At 33.4% G+C, this 21,409-nt stretch overlaps 1 protein-coding gene and 1 long non-coding RNA gene across 2 annotated transcripts; one reads left to right on the forward strand and one right to left on the reverse strand.

The window, feature by feature from the left end:
* LOC130726391 (receptor-like protein EIX2) lies at positions 1–3,447 on the forward strand. Its single transcript, XM_057577651.1, has 2 exons — positions 1–2,734; positions 3,127–3,447. Exons 1-2 carry the CDS (start codon positions 80–82, stop codon positions 3,154–3,156), a joined length of 2,685 nt encoding a protein of 894 aa, XP_057433634.1. The 5' UTR covers positions 1–79; the 3' UTR covers positions 3,157–3,447.
* Positions 3,448–4,829: 1,382 nt separating this feature from the next.
* LOC130723769 (uncharacterized) lies at positions 4,830–8,110 on the reverse strand. Its single transcript, XR_009014348.1, has 5 exons — positions 7,550–8,110; positions 6,899–7,213; positions 6,658–6,742; positions 6,313–6,381; positions 4,830–5,381 (listed from the first exon to the last, which is right to left on the reverse strand). It is a non-coding gene; the product is annotated as an uncharacterized LOC130723769 (long non-coding RNA).
* Positions 8,111–21,409: the final 13,299 nt, after the last annotated feature.

Consider the following 21,409-nt stretch of genomic DNA (forward strand, 5'->3'; position numbering starts at 1 on the left):
ACGACCCTATAAGAAGTGAGCACCGGAGAGCAGCAAACAACCAACAAAATTAAGTTCTTGCTCTCCAATCTAATTAACCATGTCCACTGTTAGCTTTTCACAATTTTCTATTGCCTTTCTTCTGTTCTTATCTACAACAACATTCCATAGTGACATGTTCTGTACTAGTACAAATCTGCAGCTTCGTTGCAATGAGAGGGACCGTTCTTCACTACTGCAATTCAAACGTGGTGTCATAGACAATTCCAGCATGCTCTCCTCTTGGTCCAATGAAGAAGATTGTTGTGCATGGAAAGGAGTTCATTGTGACAACATCACAGGCAGAGTCACAAGACTTGATCTAAATCAACAATACTTGCAAGGTGAAATTAACCTCTCCTTGTTTGATATTGAGTTCCTGAGCTACTTGGACTTGAGCATAAATTTCTTTAGTGGCATAACTCTTCCACCTACCTTCAACCAATCTAGTAAACCTGCTAACTTCTCTAATATTCAGTATCTGGACTTATCCTTCAATGATGATTTTCACATGGACAATCTTCACTGGCTTTCAAAACTTTCTTCCTTGAAATTTCTCAACCTCAGCGAAATTAACCTTGTAAATGAAACAAGCTGGCTTCAGTCCATGTCAATGCATCCTTCACTGTTAGAGCTAAGATTGGCAAGCTGTCAATTGACCAATATCAACCCATCCATCAAGTTTGTGAATTTTACTTCACTTGTGACTCTTGATCTCTCTGGAAATTCATTTCATTCTAGTTTACCTTATTGGTTGTTTAATCTCAGCAGTGATATCGCTCATGTTGACCTTAGCTTCAATTTTCTACAAGGTCAAATACCCAAGAGCTTGCTAAGTCTTGGAAAGCTTAAATCTTTAAGGTTGCATAACAATGAACTCAATGGATCCATTCCAGATTGGTTAGGGAAGCATGAAAATTTACAAAATCTGGTTCTATCTGAGAACTTGTTTCATGGCTCTATCCCTTCATCTCTAGGAAATCTCTCAACCTTGGTTGACTTGGGAATCAGCTCAGATTCCTTGAGTGGTAATCTTCCAACCAGTCTTGGACAACTCTTCAATTTGAAGAGTTTAAACATTGGAGGCAAATCCTTGTCAGGCGTTCTTTCTGAACAACATTTTTCCAATCTACACAATTTGGAGTCACTCATCTTGACTTCACCTTTTGCATTTGAGTTGGATCCTGAATGGATTCCTCCCTTTCAATTGGAAGGAGTAGGTTTGATCAATACAATCCTAGGTCCTAATTTTCCAGCTTGGATATATACCCAAAAGTCACTAGACTTTCTTGATGTTTCTAAATCAAATATTTCATCCATAAATGGAGACAAATTTTGGAGATTTGTAGCTAATATTACCCATGTCAACATTGCCAGCAACTTAATCAGTGCAGACTTAACAAACATCACCCTGAGCTCCAAGTTTTTATTTATGGACTGCAATAATTTCACTGGAAGGCTCCCACATATTTCTTCAAATGTCTTCTATTTGGGTTTGTCCCGCAATTCTCTCTTTGGACCCATTTCCTCTATGTTTTGCCACAAATTGGGTAGGGAAAATAGCTTGGATTATTTGGACATATCATTCAATCTCTTATCTGGAGCTGTTCCTGATTGTTGGCAGTATTGGAGAGGTTTGTCTTTCCTTTTCATGGAGAGCAACAATCTAACTGGTGAACTCCCTCCATCCATGGGCTCATTAATTGATCTCATTATACTGGATTTGCACAACAACAGCTTGTTTGGCAATTTTTCGGTGGATCTATCAAACACAACAAACTTGCAATTCATCAACATTGGAGAAAACAATTTCTCTGGAACTGTACCAGTGAAGCTTCCACATAGCATGGAAGTGATGCTTTTGGGATCAAACCAATTTGAAGGTAACATTCCACCAGAGCTGTGCACTCTCTCTTCACTGTTACAATTGGATCTTTTCCATAACAAACTTTCAGGGCATATTCCTCCATGCATAGGCAACATTACCGGCATGGGTGGAGTGAAAAAACCGAGCCACTTTCAATTTCATGAATTCAATGTGCATAACAAAGGCCTTGAGTTAGAGTATAGAGATTATGGACTATGGCGAAATCTTGACCTTTCATCTAACAACTTATCAGGGGAAATCCCCCCAGAAGTTTTCAACCTTGTTCAGTTGAAGTCCTTGAACTTGTCTCGAAATCATTTAACAGGAAAGATACCAAGAGAGATTGGACACATGAAAAACTTGGAATCTATTGATCTGTCCAGCAACAAACTCTTTGGAGAAATTCCTGTTACAATGTCTACCTTGTCTTTCTTGGAATTCTTGAATCTTTCAAACAATGGATTGGTTGGACAAATCCCAATAGGGACTCAGCTTCAGAGTTTTGATGCCTCCTGCTATGCTGGAAATCCTAAACTTTGTGGAATTCCTCTGCCAAAAAGCTGCATAGAAGGAGAAGGAGAAAATGGTGATGATGATGAATCAAAGCAACATGGAGGAAACAATGATGATAATGCTTTTCAAAATTCACTCTACCTTGGTTTGGGTGTTGGTTTTGCAGTGGGATTTTGGGGGACTTGTGGTTCTCTATTCTTAAACAGGGCTTGGAGGCATGCATATTTTCGATTCCTTAATCATGTTGTAGACCAACTTCATGTGTCTGTGGCCCTCAAATTAAAGCTTAACCGATTTAGTGGATCACCAAGAAGGCAAGAATTTCCAACTGATCAAGTAAGTAAAAATATAATTATGTTCTTTGTCGGTACTTTTATTAGGACATGATCTATATCTTCTTTTCATGTGATATGTCACCACCATATTACACATGATGATCATCCGCCCATTTTAGTCTGTGTTTGAATTTCTGTTTAACTTAATGTCAAATCTGGTGAAATTCTACTTCGTTTATGTACTGGGGTCTGTGTTTTTTTGTTTGAGTCACCAATCACTAAAACATTGTTAATGAGTTGATAAAGTATTTGTAATGTGAACCATATTATATCTTCTTTTTCTTTAATTTTTTGGACTAGTTTATTTAGGCTCTTGAAGTATGGTTTTGCAGTTAAAAATGGATGTATGCAGTTTGTTTTTCCTTCTATAGTCTCATTTGACCAATTTTGCAGACCTTCACACAACGCTTCTCAAGTAATTAAGAGTGCATCCCATATTTTTATGGAAAGCTTGAAGATTCAAAGCATTGGTATGTAGTCGGGGACTATATTCAAAATAGAAGATAGAATGAGACCTTTGTCAAGTTGCTGTGGCATTTATGATATGTATTAGTTCTGAATTTAATATGGTATAGATTTTGGACCTGTTAAGGAAAGCGTGTAACCATTCCATATTTCATGTACTGGCCATGTAAATAACATGATACTAGTATTGATCCCGCGCCATGCACGGATGAAATAATAATACTTTCCCAGGTTTGATACTAGTATTAATCAGCTTAGTGTATTACTTTTGCATGAGTTTCGTAATTGTTTTTTAATTAAGTCTCTCGTATGTAGCCCTCTGTGGTGCCACTGTGGTGCAACAGTGAGCAAGTTTAATTTGAAATTATTTATAGCTGGTTTTGAAGTATGGCTTTAACGGCCTTGCTTTTTGAACATTTTATTTATTTAGTGAGGTTTCATTAATGACTATCAAATGCGTTCGCAAAAAAATTGGCGGGTATCTGGTTACTAGTGACCCTCGAGAAATCAGGTCATTTCATGAATCGTATTTTATGTGATTGACTGAAAAAGACACAATCTACAATGAGTCAGTTTAAAACAACTTCGGTGTAGGTCACTTAAAAAATTGTGTTTAATGAAAATAATATTCTTTAGTGATTTTACTTCTTCAAAATACCCTCCTTAAAACCTAGAAAAGAAATCCACACAACGGCTTCTCCAGCGAGCACTTCAGCAATATCCATCCCTCACTTCTGACCCGAAACCTTCTCCGACAATGGGAATGTTATTTTTCTTTCTTTATTTATTTTTCTCTTTTTTACTATCTGTATACGTGAGTGCTTTTAGCTTTATAGAAGTCAAGTAAAAAATGTTACTATTTATCCATCAATTAGTATGGTAGAGGAAGATGAGGGAGAATAAGTAGTTTGTGAGGTGGGGTATTGTTAACCCCAAATATTACCAAGAACCGAGATTACGTCGAAGGTAGGAATTCGTGGAAGACCTAAATAGGTCAAGGCCATTAGATGGATTTTTTGGATTCCAATAAACAATATGATTAAGTGTTCATATTAGGCCGAAGCTCCGAGTCAATGTTTGACGTCTCATTTTTCCAAGAGTCAACGAAAATCATAAAAATACTGTGAAGCGTGACCATATTTTGAGTCGAAGACATGACAACCGCACCTAAGGAGTATTTACACAATTCAAAGGCAAGGAAGCAACTGTTGAGTGGTTTTCATGCTGAATGATACGTGTGAAGATCTTATAACTTAGATGTTTATAATTAGTTAATAATTCCCTCTATAAATAGTAGTAAGTACAATGTAACAAGAGTCCACAAATTACTACTCGAAGCAACTCCCTCAAAAGTTGTACGTCCATCCTATTCAAGTGACATATAAGAGTACACAATGTGTGAACCACCTTTTCAATTCTATGCAATTTTTCTTTTGGTTTTCATTTGATTTTCCTTTTGATCTTTGTTTTTCTTTTGATTTACTATTTTTCTTCACTCATCCAACACTATTTACGTACGCTTAAACACTTCCCCAAACACGAACATTACACTAAAAAGAACCCAAGGATACGGATCCAATGTCCAAATTACTAAATGAGTTGAAAATAAATTAATAAATAAAATATAGAAATTCCAACTTACTTATCTCCAATGTGATTGGATGATGGGTTATTTAACCCAAACTTTATCATGAGTCATTTAGACAACCCGTATGTAAATACACTACTAAAAAAAAGCAAATTAGCGAGGGACAAAATCCGTCGCTAAATAAGGAAAATTCCGTCGCAAAAAATTTTTCGACGGAATTTGCGACGGAACCCTATCCGTCGTGCAAAGTGGCGTCGCTAAATAATTAACGAGGGATTCTTAAATCCGTCGTTATCAATCCGTCGCTGATAGCGACGGAAATGTGCCGTCGCTAATTTATATATTTCTGTCACTAAACTGTTTGCTGGATTATCACGTGAATCCGTCGCTCATTCCGACGGGACAGTCCGTCACTATTTACCCACAAGCACATGTGTCAAACCCTTCAGAAGCTTCAAACATAAACAGATAGGAATGTACCTCTTGATTCAAGAGGCTTCACATCCACAGAAGGGAAACACAAAGCAGATTGCTCCCTCTATCCTGAGATGTCGAGGCTTATAGAGGAGATGAAACCGCAAGTTCCAACCCAAACCTGTACATAGGGCAGCAAATCAACATCAAATTCAATGAATCACGAAAGAAACATATTTGGGGATTTGAGATCCCAAGGCACAGTAAGAGGCTTCAGATTATGGTGATAATTGATCCCTTTTCCCAATCATACACCATTCAGTAAATAATTCACTAATTTGATAAAACAACAATATAATTAAACTTCCATGGCTAAGCTAGCATCTTCATACACATGCAACCAAAACAATCATACACCATCCAGTAAATAATTCACTACTGTGATAAAACAATAATTCACTTTATAATTCATTAAATAAATGGAAACAATAGAAAGCTAAAGCAAAATAGCAAACTCGTGAAAACTACACATGCTAGTAGTGTTAATTATCTATTTATTGAAGATATAGAATCAGAAGAGAAATCATTAGTAGTAATTAATGCTAATGCTATCTCTCTAGTCATTCATTCATGTACTTCGATAGATATACCATATGTCATAGGACTTTAACACATAACAATTAATGAATGGCTGAACACTTGGTGTCAAAATTCAATCAGAAACCATAAAAGTAATGTTTGAGGGATTTAACACAACTACACTAAGTCAGTTGCTACCTCAAGCTCTTTCGCAGGTTTGAGCGACTTCTACTAAACTATTGCTGCACTTTTGGTACCTATCAAGCATTTCCACCATGCTTATTAAAGGAAGATAAAGGAAGAACCATCAAATTAATGATGATATATCATATATGGTATATTGATAACCATATCATACTAAAAAAATAATATCAGCATCCAATAAGCCACATGTCTTGCTATACATCTGGTTTAAAATAAGGTGTCAAATTTAATGGGTTTCAGTAGTTAGATCAATTTTAATGGGTTTAAATCATCAATTTTTTCCTTGTAAAAAAATTATGAAAACTGGGATTGAATAATTGAAGAAGCACCTGAGATGGAAGAAAGGCGATGTGAGTGGCACCAGGTATTGACGATAAGCACACAATGCTTTTGCAAACCTGAAATGAACAAAACAATTTTAATAACCAAATCTAAATAAGGTCTATCATGAAACCTCAAACCAGATCAGATGGTGCGAAGAAGTCCACACCAGTCAACCCCAAACTTTTGCAAATCTAAATATTAAAAGAAGCTTACTGAGTGACATGTATAATCAAATATAACAAATCATTACTTTTTTAACATACTCCTTTGAAAGATAAAATTGAGGTAAATATAATAGTTGTTCTCCTAATTTGTCCAAAGTATAAGATATGTATAATAAAATAATTTACCATGAGCAAGTAGTTCTGAAATAAGGAGTTGCTAGTCATCTAATCTGATCTGCACTACTTCTCCTAGCCAAATTCTTGCTTGAATCTGTCAATTGGAAAACAACTTTACAATAATGAACAAATGATTTCATCAAGAAATTAGGGGCAATGAAAGGGAAGTTAAACAACCTGTAATATGAAGAGTATGAGTAAATGCATAAATATAAAGAAATACTTTAGGGGGGAAGGGGGATTTACTTACTAGTTGGTGTCAAACCACTTGGTCATTTCCATAGCTGGTACAGATACATTTCCTCTTACCATGGAGAAGTATATATCAAAGCCAATCTCCCCACAGTTCTAACTATATCTAGGAGTAGGAGGAACTGCCCCAAGCATGGTTGTTGTGTCCAATACTTGATCATAGTATGAGAAGGTGTTGCTTGGAATATACTGGATTCCAGCCTCAGCCATCTGCTTCCAAATGACTAACCTAAGGTCTGCAGAAACCTTCTTCAGCTCCTCAGCACTACTCTTGCCATCCCAAAAGGCTAACCTAATGTGGGAAGCCATCGCTCTGTTATTGCAAACATACAATTTTGAAACTTTAAGGTCAACTCAATATTAAGTTATAAAATGGTACTTATACAATTAAACAATTTTCAAATGATGGCATAAACAAAGAAAATACAGTGTTGATAGTTCACAGAAATCTATGGGCTCAATAGAGCCAAATAAATAAGTACAATATTACTTAAGAAATTGGTGCAGAACATGTTCTAATACTCTATTGAGCCCAAAGGATGAGAAACAATTCTAATACTCTATTGACAAACATGTTCTCTCCAATGATTTATACGTTGGGTTGGACACACATAGTGAACAAGATAACTCAAACTATAACTTTACTTACCTCCAATGATTTCGACTAGGGTTTCCGTTCTGTATGATTCAAATTCGCCTGGTAGGGTTTCTGGTTTTGATTCAGCGATGCTGCGCAGTTAAAAGCACAATTCCAGCAAGCACAGTTCGAGTCGGACTCCGAAAGAGAAGAGATTCCAGCACATCGGAGGAGACCGCGCCGTCGCGAAAACATTGAAGGATTCGAGCTCCGCCGAGAAGAGGACGGTTGCGGAAGTGACATGTGGAGTGGCGGGGAAGAAGGGTCGAAGAGCGTGGGTGAGATTTGAGAGAGTGAGAAGGTGAAGAGGAGTAGCAAGAAGCAGAGAACGCGTTGCGGCCATGAGAGTGTGAGAGGAATTTCTGAGTTTCGTCGCATTCCGTCGCTAACAGCGAGGGATATCATTCCCTCGCTAAATCACTTTTTTTTAGTAGTGATACTTGTATGCTTTGTCCATGCTGTTATGTGGGTCGGTGGGTGTATATGCATGTGGGAATTGCGAAATGAAATAATTTTCAAAAATGAGAAACTGAACAGTGATTTGTTGTTGGACTTGGTGCAAATTCGATTATGGCATTGGGTACGAGCGAAGAAGCATAATTTCCATCATGTCCAATTAAAAATCCGACTTCGGGTAAGGACGGGTTCGAATCACCCGTCCCATCCCAAATACATAATTAAAAAAACTACTAATAGAATATGTCATCCACATACAAATGCCACTATCTATCTGCTTCCTGATTGTTTTGTTAGGATTTCTTACGTTTCATTGTTATAGATATATAGTGGACTAGTGGTTACTACATTTTATTTCCGTTCGAGGTCAGAAACCGTCACTACCACATGGTAAACTAAGCGTAATGTTGAAAGCTCAACAACTAGGAGTTAAAATTTTAAGCAAAACTGATTTAACACTTTTGTTTTTTTCTTTTTTCACACTAGTGTTTTTACCCGTGCGTTGCACGGGAAATTTGTCTATTGTATTTGAAACATCAATCAATATTTTAAATTATAAAAAATTTAAGATACTAAGAATGTAAGAACAATCATAATAAAGATGTAGATATTTAAAGAGCATAAATTCAAACACTCAATTCTAGTGCTTTGTAAGCATATACTGAATTAACTAATATAAAGTGGCAAAAAAGATAAACTATCATTAAGACTTATTTTGATGCGAATATATTAATAGTTCTCTAGTCGTCGTACGACACATAATTTTAAATGTTACACTGAGATTAGTTTATGGAGCATAAGCCATAAATTACATACATGGAAGTGAAGAGAGATTTTCCATGACATAATTCACTTTCTAGCAGTGGCAGAGGCACATGGGTGACTTGTCCATGCTTAGTCACCCTTGAATTTTAGGAATGTCTCAAGAAAAAAATTGAAGCAGTGTGAGACTTGAGAAGGAGAGGAGGAAGGGGAAGGTTGAGCTGAGAGGAAGGGGTGATTTCTATGTTGTTTGCGTTTCTCTTTCAGATTCAGTAGACATTCTTTTGAATTTTTGTGCTATCCATTGACAATTGAAATTAGAAATAGATATTAGGGTTTTGTTACATATGGGTCTTTTTTATTAGACGTGAAAGCTACTGGGTGCACTTTTTTTGACATTAGAGTTGCACCTCTTTCCAACATAGTAATAAAAAATATAAAAGAATAGTTTTAACTTATACGAAGCATTTGATAGCATTTTTTTGTGTTAATTTTTAAACAATCCTCTAAAACTATTTGAAATCAATTTGAATCTGTGATATTTAAGGTAAATATAAATTTAACTTCTCAGTTAAAATTTGGTAATTATTTAATATCAATTTTTATAATCTACCATATAATTTTTTTAAATGATATATTTAATTTATAGCGGCTATGCCGGTCATACCACAATTCAACTACGATTGATCTAATGAACAGTGAACCAATTCCCTCACTGATTTGATCAACGGTCCATTTTTAATAACCTTGTTAATCGGTCTGATTATATGAGATTAAATTTGTGGTTATTGTATTTTACTTGTAAAAAAAGTTATAAAAATTATGCACACCAACTGTTTGTGGTTCTTCTGATTAATGTGAGAATGACACGTCACTAAGTTTTTACCCGCGCGTTGCATGGGGAATTTGCTTATTGTATTTGATACATCGATTACTATTTTAAATTATAAAATATTTAAGATTCTAAGAATGTAAGAACAATCATAATAAAGTTGTAGATATTTAAAGAGCACAAATTCAGGCACTCAATTTTAGTGTTTTGTAAGCATACACTTCATTAACTAACATAAAGATTTTGAAAAACACTGAAGTTAATAAGTCAAAAGATTTAAGTTTTGCATATGTGAGGTATAACTGAATTTTGTTTGTGAAGATGTATACTCGTGTTGCATAAAGGGTAATGCTTTTGTGTTTTAGATATGTAACAATACATAAATACATAATTATTGTTTAAATTATTAAAAATACACTTAAGTTATAGAAAAAATGAATTATTTTTTTTAACTCCTACAAATTTTCATTTTACATATAAAATGTTCCTCCCCATGAGATCTCGTAACTCTAATTTGTTAGTACTAATAAATTTAGGCCATAATTTTATAGTACATATGTATTAATATTTTTTATTCCTCGTACTTTTCTTACTATCCAATTATTATAGTTATAAACATATATAAATATACACTCTTAAAATTTTGAAAACAATACTAAAATTAATTATATTAAAATAATATCAATCAATTAGTTTAGAATATAATGATAGTATAAAAAAATATAATGATACTTTTTATATAAAATAAAATCTTACGTAGGTAGCATTATAGTAGTTTAAAATTAAAACATATCAATTAAAAATTATACGCAAATACAAACAACAACCGCTTTTAGGTTTCAGAAAGATAAGCAGTAGAAAATTGTGTGCATCTCCAGAACAAATATTTCTAGTGTTTTTAGGGTGAAATTTGCTCTTGTGTTTGAGGCATGGATCAATACCTTGGTTTATTTCTAGCTTTTTGCCCCGTAGGAGATTTTTCTATTAATTTTACATGATTTTTTATGTAAAATGTTCATCCCCGTGGGAACTCTTAACCTTATAGTTTAACTTAAACAAAAATACACTATATATGTATTAATGTTTTCTAATCTCCGCACGACACATTTTAATCATCAAATTATCATGCCTTTATATTTATTTCTTTTTAAAACTTTCAAAAAGTTATGAAAAAAGTAATGACATCATATTGATTTTTTATTTACCACTCATAGGAATTAGATTTCGACCTATAAGTTCAAACAATCACTTTTTATCTATGTGTTGCACGAAGAACTTTCTCTTGTGCTTAAGACATGTTCAATATCATACTTTAGCAATATTTTCACATACTAAAGGACATACTTAATGAGAGATATATAATGCTACATAATGTGTTCCTCTAATTTGATTTCCCTTTATTTATAACTCATCTCGTCCTAGTACTAAAGTAACTACTATAATAACATCTAACTAACTTATATGTCCCTGATTAATTTTCCCTTCTGTTACATCCTTACATGAAACTCACCTAAGATAGCTGATCAAAGATCCACCTAACAAACAACCAGTGAAAGTCTGTCTTTAAGCGGCGAAGAGAATACTGGGAGACACCACAAGTTCCTCCATTTCCAATACCTCAATCGTTGCCTCCATAGACGCAGAGGGTAGAAAATACTTGGAGACAATGAAGAGAATCAGGGGAGACACATCAGAGGAGGAAAGTGGGCGCTCCAATGCAAATCTGAAGATGAGATATATGAATATAGTCTCATTACAAATAAATCCAGTGCAGAAGATGAATTATCTAAATTTCAAATTTCAAATAAGGACAAAGGGAGGGATGATAGCAGTTAAAGCTAGGTAATTTCTACACACAACAAAATAAACTACTCCACTAACTTTCTACTATACCCAATTGCAATCTAAAAAATCATCTTTAAGCAAGGTCTAGATCAGTTCAAGCCTTGTAAATGCAAGAAAAATATCATACAATCATCCAAAAACTGGCAGCTCTAGCAATGTGAACTAACAACAATGATCTCATTGATAGGCAAGATAAGAATTAAAACCGATAGTTCAGAGACAAAATTGGGACCAGTTTCAAAATTTACCACCATAAGGATTGAGGAAGAGGCAGAGACGAAACCCTAAATTCCTCCAATCCCAAATCTTTCTTGAGCACTCGACGAACCCCTTCAAATGTCAATGAACTGCATTCAAATGTAAAACAGAAACAGAATCGTTACCACAAAAATGAAGATGGAGAAGAAGAATTGAAGAAGAAGATGAGAAATTACTCGGATTGTTCCTTGAAGTAAGGGACGCGAGAGGTCATAGCGGTTTGAATCTGGGACTCAACATCATTATTATCCTCTTGCTCGTTCTTCGTCTTCTTCGTCGTCTCACTCTCTTCTGCCATGTCTGGTGGTAATTCAATATCTATTTGATTTAGAAAATAAAAACATGTTTTTGAAATTTCTATATTCAATATTATTGATTCTATTTATCCTTAATTGGCTAGACAAATAATTAATGTGTTTTTTCCTTAAAAAAATAATTAATTTATGTGTTTTTATTTCCTATTTGGTTTTTATTTTGTAAATATTTCAAAAATAAATAAAAAATAAATTAAGATAAAATTAAGAAATAAACAACCTAAATCCTAATCAAATCTAAAATTTTAAAAGGTACTAAATAAATATAGATAAAAGTTAACAAAATCTAGCAAATCACAATAAAAACTCATAAAATTATGAATTAATTAAAAATCCGAAAATTCAATAAAAATAACATAAAAATTAATTAACATTCTAAAAACAAATCAAAAATAAGTTAAGATAAAATCAAGAAATAAACAACATAAATCTTAATTAAATCTAAAATTTAACACGTGGAATTTTTTTATGAGAATGACATGTGAATTTTTTTTTTATGAGAATTAACGTGAAAATGACACGTTACTAAGAATTAATCTGGTGCTGACACGTCATGCTAGAAGTTATTCTTTTCTAATATAATATTGATTGATTGATATTGATATTGATTACCTTTAATGTGAGAAGGACCATTTTTTTCCATGACGTTAGATAAATATGACCAGCCCCATCTCTTATTTTATCAACTTGCACGCTATTCATGGTTATGGAAAAATAGCAAAGGTAAAGTTTGAGTTTACTTTGGTAGTGTTCACAAACAATCACAATAGTAGTTTAAAAATTACAGGACTCACATATGTTATTCTTGAAATTTTTCAATTAATGTTAAAATATTTAGTGTCCTTCGGATCAATCCGGTCTTATCCTATATAGACCCGGTCTTAATTAGACCCGAGCATTATTGGGTCATTTCGGGTAGGAGGACGGGTTAGGGTTCACAAAGTGGTCCGATCAACATTTAGGGTTGGGTAAGAGTCAACTATAACTCGTTCCAACCCGTCCCGCATATATCCCTAATGTTTGAGTGGAAAAATAATTTGCTGGCATGCCTTTCTTCTTTATGGTGGTGGGCGGCGTGAAAGTTTTGGGTCTGGTGGCGTGTTATTCCACTTGTGGAATTTTGACTTGAGTTGCAGGATGGCATTTAGATAAATATTTATTTGTAGGGTGGGTTTTGTTTCTATGTGCACTCGGTGAACACTTTTTCATGTGGAGGGGGGAGTTTTAGTGGGTTTAGCATTAGCTTTGTTTGGCTTGATTTGTATTGTTTCTTTAGCATTTTGTCATTTCTTTCTTTTTTCTTCTGTTTGGGCTCAGCACCCCTTGTGTTAAATTTGAATGCAATTCATTGATTTATAAAAAAAACTAACATAATTCTGAACTGTGTATTTCTCCTTCAGCACAAGGTCTTGGTCTTTCTCGTTAACGGAATTGACCAACTAAATTTTAAAATTTTAACTTTAATAAATATTTTGTATCTCATTTTGCATGGGTTTTTCATTTTTATCTCTACCATCTTGTTTTTTTTTACATTTATCTCTACCATCTAATTTTCATAGTTTTGGTCTCTATTTTAACAAATAATATAAATTTTCATTTTCATTTTATAACTAATATTTCAATGTATCTATTTTTAGGTATCCTATTTTACTTCAAGATATATAGCTAGCACTTAAAAGAACAATTGTATCAGAAAATGTGAAACAATTACTTTTCATAGAATGATTTTTTTAAAAATAAAAATAGCTAGTTAGAAATTGATCTAGTTTAGAAGTAATATAATATGAAATAAGGTTAAAATAGACATTTGTCAATGGTGTGAGTCGCATCTTTTCACATCATTTGTTCTATGTGATCTCTTCCATATTTTTCACTTTTTTCTCTTCCATGTTTTTCTTGGCTTAAGGTACTACATTAAGTACATTTTCTCTTTTATTAGAGTATATTTATAATGAGTTGAAACACTTCTTATACTCACCATTCATTCCATTTAATTTATAAAGAAAAAACATCATCTATATATATATATATATATATATGAAAGGAAGGTTTTCTTCTAGAAGACCTATGTCACATGTCTCCTTCTTAGTAATTCATTTTCCCTCCAAAACAAAAAACTCATTTTCATTATTTTTTTATCTCATTAATTGCGAAATTTAATAACAATTATGACCACATACACAATAAATAAATAATTTCTGAAATTATTTTATAACAATGTTGTTATCAAATATTTAACATCTAACGTCAAAAAACATATTTAACATCTAAGGATTAATACAATTATACACTAACTAATTATCATGCAACTCAAATTAACCTATAAAAATATGAATTATTGAATATATTTTTGGAGACATGTTTAAAAAAAAACAAAACAAAAATTTAGAATATAAAAATTAATAACCATTTTCAAAAAAAAATTATTAAAAAAATTTGAGATGTTGTATTCAAACTAAAATCAAGATGTTAAATTTTTTACAGCATAATTAACTCTATTTCGGTCATATTTTTATAAGCAACATGATATATTGAAATGAAGTACAAGGGTACTGCAACTCAATACATATAAAAACTATCAAACTAAGGATATAAATTCAATTTTATTTTCCCTTAAATTATTTTTTAAGATTTATCAAATACTACCAAAAAAATATTACAAATTTGAAAATACGATTCATACAAATAATTGGAATCCTTTTTATTTTAATTAATAATATACTACATAATAATAATAAATATACGTATTTATTTCAAATAAAAATAAATATTGGATCTTTTAATTTTTATTTCCTAAAATTCATTTATTTGTTTTTCTTTAATATTATGGTTAAAATGATTTTAAAAGATAAATTAATTTTTTTTAAATTCGAATTTATTTTACTATAGTAATTTTTTAAAATCTAATTAACACTAGATTAGATGTAAAATGAGTGTGATGAGCAAATGAATTTTTGAAAAGAAAATAAATATTGAATTTTTTAAATATTCAGCATCACTATTTTTTTTTTGTTTTTTTCAAAACAATTCCATTGAATAAATACTTCATATTTTAGATACTACAATTTTTATTTCTTATAATTGAAATTAATGGCTCTTATTAATTCCTAAAATTAATGAGTATAATTAATTATCTTTTTGAAATTCAAATTTTAAAAACATTGATGCTCAAGAATTGATAATTTATTGGAACATTGAAATAATTTGTAATAAATAACGAAAAAATGTAATTAGATGAGACAAGATTAATTAAGTAATTGAATTTTCTTTTTCATTAAATTAAAGAATTGAATTTTCAAAATGAAATATTCCACATTTTCGAAATTAAATTTATATAATTTAATTAATGAATCCTTGAAAATTTAATACAAATAATTTTGTTGATATGTTTAATTTCTGATTAATTTTTCACTGACCAATAGTGAATATTTCATTTTAGGAAAAAAATTAAGCATTAATAAATCAAAATTATTAATTTATGAAATAAAATTGCATGTTAAATTTATAGCATTAGTCACAATTTTAGCATCATTTTGTGCATACCTCCTCCACAACAAGGCAAGGACTTTCATTTTCCTTCATTTTCTATTCTACATATATACTTCTTCCTCGCATCTTTGGGATTTCTTATGAAAAAAACTCATCCTGTTTTTTTTTCTTCGTTCGTCTACTCCATGGTAAGTATTTTGAACATTCTTCCATATTTTCCATATTCCTCTCTTTCCTCCCTTTCGTTTTTATTTTTCTCAATTCGTTATTAGATTTCATGTTAAAGAACTTTCACCTTCAATTTTTCTTCCGTTTGAAACAACTATAGAGAAAAATAATTTATCAATCATGTGCAAAGTAATGCTTTTTATCTTGATGCAAAAATAATTAATTTTACTATACCTGCGCTTTGGTTAGAATTCATTTGCTCTTTTGGGACATTTCTCACATTATTTCTTTAATCTATGACATTCTCTTTCACCCGTTTTTTGTAGAATTGTGTTTATCTTATTTTGATTTATTGTTTTCAAAGTTTTATTTTCATTTTTTATTTTATAATTCTTCACCACCACTGTGTGGTCGCAATATTATAAATTTATTATTGGTTACATTAACCTTAAAATTCACTCCTTTTTATTTGTTGGGTAAAATGATTTATTTCATGTTTCATGATAGGGTTGTGTTCGCGGTTCGGTTTTAAAGTAAAAGTTCACCCGATCCGATTGTTTCGGTGTAATAATTTAATCATCCATTCATTTTTTTTTTAAAATCCGAATCAATCCGATCCAATTTTTATCAGTTTGGATTGGATTGGATTTCAGTTTTTCAAAGAAACTAAAAATCTTGAAATAAATAACGAAATAGAAAATAAAATCATAAAACAAGAAGCTCTGTAAAAGTTACAGAGACAAGATATCATGCTTAACACTAACATCAATATTGTAAAAAATGAATTAAGTATGCACTGATATGATGATTGTTAAGTGACAACTATAATTTGTAACACTACTACATTTCATGGTCAATATCGAATTAACTCTATCTAAGTTGATTATCAACCAATGTTATTGTTTTGAGTAAGAGGCAAAAAAACAGAACAATGAGGGTTTCACTTTCGCTTAATGAAAAGAAGACATATGTCTTCTAACTTGGAAAAGGTTAAACACATTACTGTAAATGTTTGGGTATACATGGAATAAAACATTATAAGTATGGTTAAATGGGTAATTATGTATGTCAAAATTTAAATAAATAAATACTTTCGGTTTGGTTTGGATTGGTTCTATTTTGAACATGGGAACTGAAAATCAAACTGACCCATTAACAAAATATCGATTTTTTTGGTTATCGGTTTTTTCGAGTTTTGGTTTTTTGGGTCGCTTTGAGTTGTTTTAATTGGTTTAGTTCGGTTATGAACACCCCTATTTCATGATCCTATTATTTACTCATTCTTCCATTTTCGATTCACCATTATATATTGTTTCACCCATTTTTTAAATTAAATCATGAAGGGGGAAAATGGAAATCCTTCAATTTATCTGCTTGGATTGATAAAATGAATTTTTCCTCCATCGTCTCTGGTAGGCGGTGGTTCCCAAAGGCATGATCGAAGAGTCAAAGACAAAAAAGGGGAACAAGTTCAAACTTTTAATAGTTACGTGAGACTTTATTCAAAAATAAGAGAAACCTTTGTATCGAAATAATTTTCGTTAGTCATTGTTTTCTTGATTTCAATTGGGACTTTTTCAGTGGGGGTAGGCGCTAGGGTTTTATGTGGGCTTTTTTAGCACGTTTGTGTGCCTCTAGGGTTCTTTCGAGGTTTTCGCTATAATGACATGTTTTTATCATTTCAGCTTTATGTTGCTAGGTTATTGTACCCATGTTGAGAGGGGATATTTCTCAACACTTTTTATATATGTCCTTTTGCTTTCAATTTTTTTCGTAAATTATCTATTATTTTAGTTTATTTAATCTGGTGATTTTTTCCTATGATTTGATTTGATTTTTATTAGAAGTGGGGTTTCATTTTGTTGTTATATATTGATATTGATTTCTCTTCAAAATTAATATTTTGAATCAAAATATATATTATTATTGTTGTTATTTTATTATAAATAGAAACATTGATATGAAAAATAGGCAATCAAATATTAATAATTAAACATGTATTAAAAAATTTAAAATACTAATTTAATGTATATACACAAATTTGGGTGAATTTAAGTCTTATAATTTAAAATATTTAATTTTTTTCATATTTAAATAAGTAAAAAATTATTGTAGACTAATACACAATTATCAATGTAAAAAAAAACACAATTATCACTATTAAAAACATATAATTGAAATAATTGTTAAAATATATTGACTACAATGATACAAAACATAATATTACACGAAATTTAAATTGTAAATAATAAAATTAGTCACCCGTGCAGGGCACGAGTAATTCTGCTAGTTTTATACTGAAATCATCGTTATCTGTAATGTATTATGTATATATATTTTTGAAGAAATTCTATATATAACTATGGCAACTTGGTCTTCAAAGAGGTTTTAGTACAAGTTCCAATTAAATAACTTTTTTTTTGAAATTCTAATTAAATAATTAACTTTAATAAGTTAGAATGTTAGATACGGATAAAGCCCACCTAAAGACCTAGACTAGGAGATTCATAATATTAACCAGAGTTATGTTATGATATATACATATCTCTCCAGTTCTTTTCCCCCTCCATTCTATTTATTTATCTCTTTTTATCAATCAAATCACATATCACATCTGTACTTTCTTTCTCATTTCTTCATATCTCTCTCTTCTTCGACCTCTCCACACCTCAAAATTAAAGTGAGGTGTGAAGATATAATTATCCTGTTAACCAACATGTCAACAAAACAACCAATTTCGACTTTTCTAAAGACCAAAAGAAATTGATCTGAAATGACTCTAAATTTCTGCCACTGTCATGACTCATGAGTGTACATGGTGCATCATGAGTCAACATGACTTTAAATTTGAAACAGGAAGTCCTCTCTATTTAAGTCACCAGTAGACTCGGTACAATGTTACAATTCGTAGGTCACATTTGACTGGGTCTTCCTCGTACGTAAAACATGAAGCACCATGTACACGCAGCAAACTAAGGAATTAAAATTAAATGAATATTTCGGGAAAAAAAAGTTTTTTTTTCTTGAAAGAGGGAAAAAAAAAAGTTCGATTAAATGTGTGTGACATTTGTTTTATGTATATATATACACGACCAAACGCATAAAATTAAATAGTAAAAACTACAAACAAATCTAATGGGGTACTAAATTTTCTTTAATTTAAGACTGAGAAATTTAATTATATATGGTCTTCGTAGTCTAGTTTTGTTTTAATTGTAAAAGTATTGTTACTTTATTTTCTATTTTAAAGAATAGTATATCCTATAAAATTAATAGTCGAAGTTTTTTTGTTTGTTTCTGATGTATCTAAATTGTTATGAGACTAGAGTAAACCTTTCTCAATAAATCACTCTTTATAGTAAATATTTTATAAAAGTTCAGCTATTAATCAGTTATGCTTAATTTGATAATTAATTGTCCTGGTAGGATAACTCAAGTGGTAGGAGCTAGACACATATAATTAGGTAGGAGGAGGTCCAGAAATCGATTCATGATGGGTGCAATTAATCTTTCCGATATACCAATTTTTTTTTTTTGGATAATTATTCGAAGTTATATTTAGATTTTGGATAGTAATGTTCTCGGAACGAACATTAGAGAGAGGGATAGTACCTAGAGAGTGGAAGAATGTGCTAGAGAGAGAAAGAGAATGAGAGAGAGAGTGTGTTGAATTTCATGTGTTACTTGATCAAGTGAGCTCCAAAAGTCCCTTACAATTGGTAACTACCTCCTATTTATAGAGCTTGGGCACTACCTATTGGGCCAATTGAGCCTCCGAAGTTGAGGCCCAACTTAAGGCCAGACTCTCGCTCTTGGGCGGGCTGAACCCTGGGCGTCGCCCCTTTAGGGGCTCGCCCAGTCCACAAGTCCACAAGACACCGAGCTCGAAGTATGAGAGCTAAGTGTGTCTTTTAAATGCTCTTACATGCATCCTACAGCGTGCTGGAATCTAAGTTGCCAACATGGCTTGAGGAAAAAAGAAGAAAACTACGTCGCCGACATGGCGTAAGCAAAAGGAAACAATCATCTTTAGTCGCCCAGTCCACTGGTCTTGGCGAGCAACCCAAACCGGCAAGTCCACAGGTCCACAGGCGGCGGGAACGATCGCTTTGTACTGACGATTAGTTGGAGTAGGCGAGCGTCTTTCGTCGGCGGGCTAGGTGGCAGGCGTTAATCATGCACTGATCATCCAAGTGTTGGCTGGCGATGCCCTTGGCAGGCGGCTAAACTTTCATTGGCGACATCGCTTGTTAGGCGATGACGTTTAGTCTTCATGGTGGCGAGGTGTTTGGATTTAACGGTGGCGAGGCCTTTCGCGCTTTCCCTTATTTCAAAAACCTTTCAAATCTCTAACTGCTCCATGTGATACGCCAGTTACGTCAGTTTCCCCTTTCTCCGCAACCGTCACCTCACTCCTCATAACTGTCCAATCATGCGCAGTAACTCCCCATCACACGCGTCCCACTTCCCAAGAGCCATAATGACTTCCAACCTTCCACACGCGTCCACCACGCATCACCCTTCTAACTCCCCTCCCTTGCCTATAAAAACCCTTTTTCCCTACAATCATCCCTTTCCGAAACCTCTCTTTACTTCTCTTATCGCTTACCAAGCTCCCTCTTCCAACTTCCGCTCTGGTGCCGTCGTCTTTCACCCTTTCCGCTACCCACTCTTCACGTCCTTACCCGGTGAGTCCTTGTTCCCTTATCTCTGCATCTTATCTCTACTTATCTTTTCCTTTTCCTCACTTAGTTGTCAAAGATGGCTTCAAACCCTAACTCCCCTAATCACACCTCTTCTTCTTCTAAGAATGACCCTGACTCTACCGCAGCTGGCGGCCTCCGCCTAGAGGTCCCGGAAATTCCCCAGTACCGATCGAGAACCTTTGCAACCCTGCCCCTTCCAGTCCAGATAGCACCCTCCCACGAAGCTATAGACCAACCCTCCGTTTTCCAGGATAGGAAACTTATCGTGGAATTCGTGAGTAACCTTGGCGGCTTGTCTGACGATGATGAAATAAACGACAAACTCAAGATTTGGCCCTGCCCCTTCATAGGGTCGACGGCGATGTGAAGAGATCCCATTTTTTCTTTGTATATGAGTATATGTTTGGCGAGCTTGGAGTCAGGCTTCCTTTTTCGCCCTTCGTTCAAACCGTTCTCCGTGATATCAATGCGGCTCCTTGTCAACTCCATCCCAACGCCTGGGCCTTCATCCGGTGCTTCGAGATCTTGTGCGCCGCTGTTGGCACCGCCCCATCTCCCACCAGCTTCATCTACCTTTATGATGTTGACTCCAAGTCCATCAAAAATAGAGGATGGATCTCTTTAAAGTCCCGAGCCGACCGTAAATGCCTGAACCCTCACAAGAGTAACGCAAAGTCCTCCTTCGCCCGGAGATACTTCCGCGTAGCGGTTCACCCCGCCTATCCTGAGGCCTTTACCCTTAGGGACGGGACTGCCCTTTTTCCCCTCTACTGGACGGAGAAGCCTAATGGGATCACCGACCCTTCAGAAGAATCGTTGTCTGTCAACGACAAGGCCTTTTTGAATCTCTTCGCCCCGCTTACTATTCTTGACTGCGCAGCAGTCCTTGAGGGCGCTCGCCTCTCAAGGACACCCAAATACTTAGGTCATTTATAGTTTATTTTTATCATCGTCATTTCTCTTTCGTTATTTCATCATCATTTCCTTTCTTACCCCTTATGTTGCTACTAACCATTTTTTTTTATTTATTGTTGCAGAAGAT

This window comes from Lotus japonicus, chromosome 6, assembly GCF_012489685.1.
Source record: "Lotus japonicus ecotype B-129 chromosome 6, LjGifu_v1.2".
Classification (NCBI taxonomy): Eukaryota; Viridiplantae; Streptophyta; class Magnoliopsida; order Fabales; family Fabaceae; genus Lotus; species Lotus japonicus.

Excerpts from the sequence above, each read along its gene's own strand:
- LOC130726391 (XM_057577651.1), top strand. The coding sequence starts at position 80 with ATGTCCACTGTTAGCTTTTCACAATTTTCTATTGCCTTTCTTCTGTTC. Across the intron at positions 2,735-3,126 it reads AAGAATTTCCAACTGATCAA|ACCTTCACACAACGCTTCTC; the intron begins GTAAGTAAAAAT and ends CCAATTTTGCAG.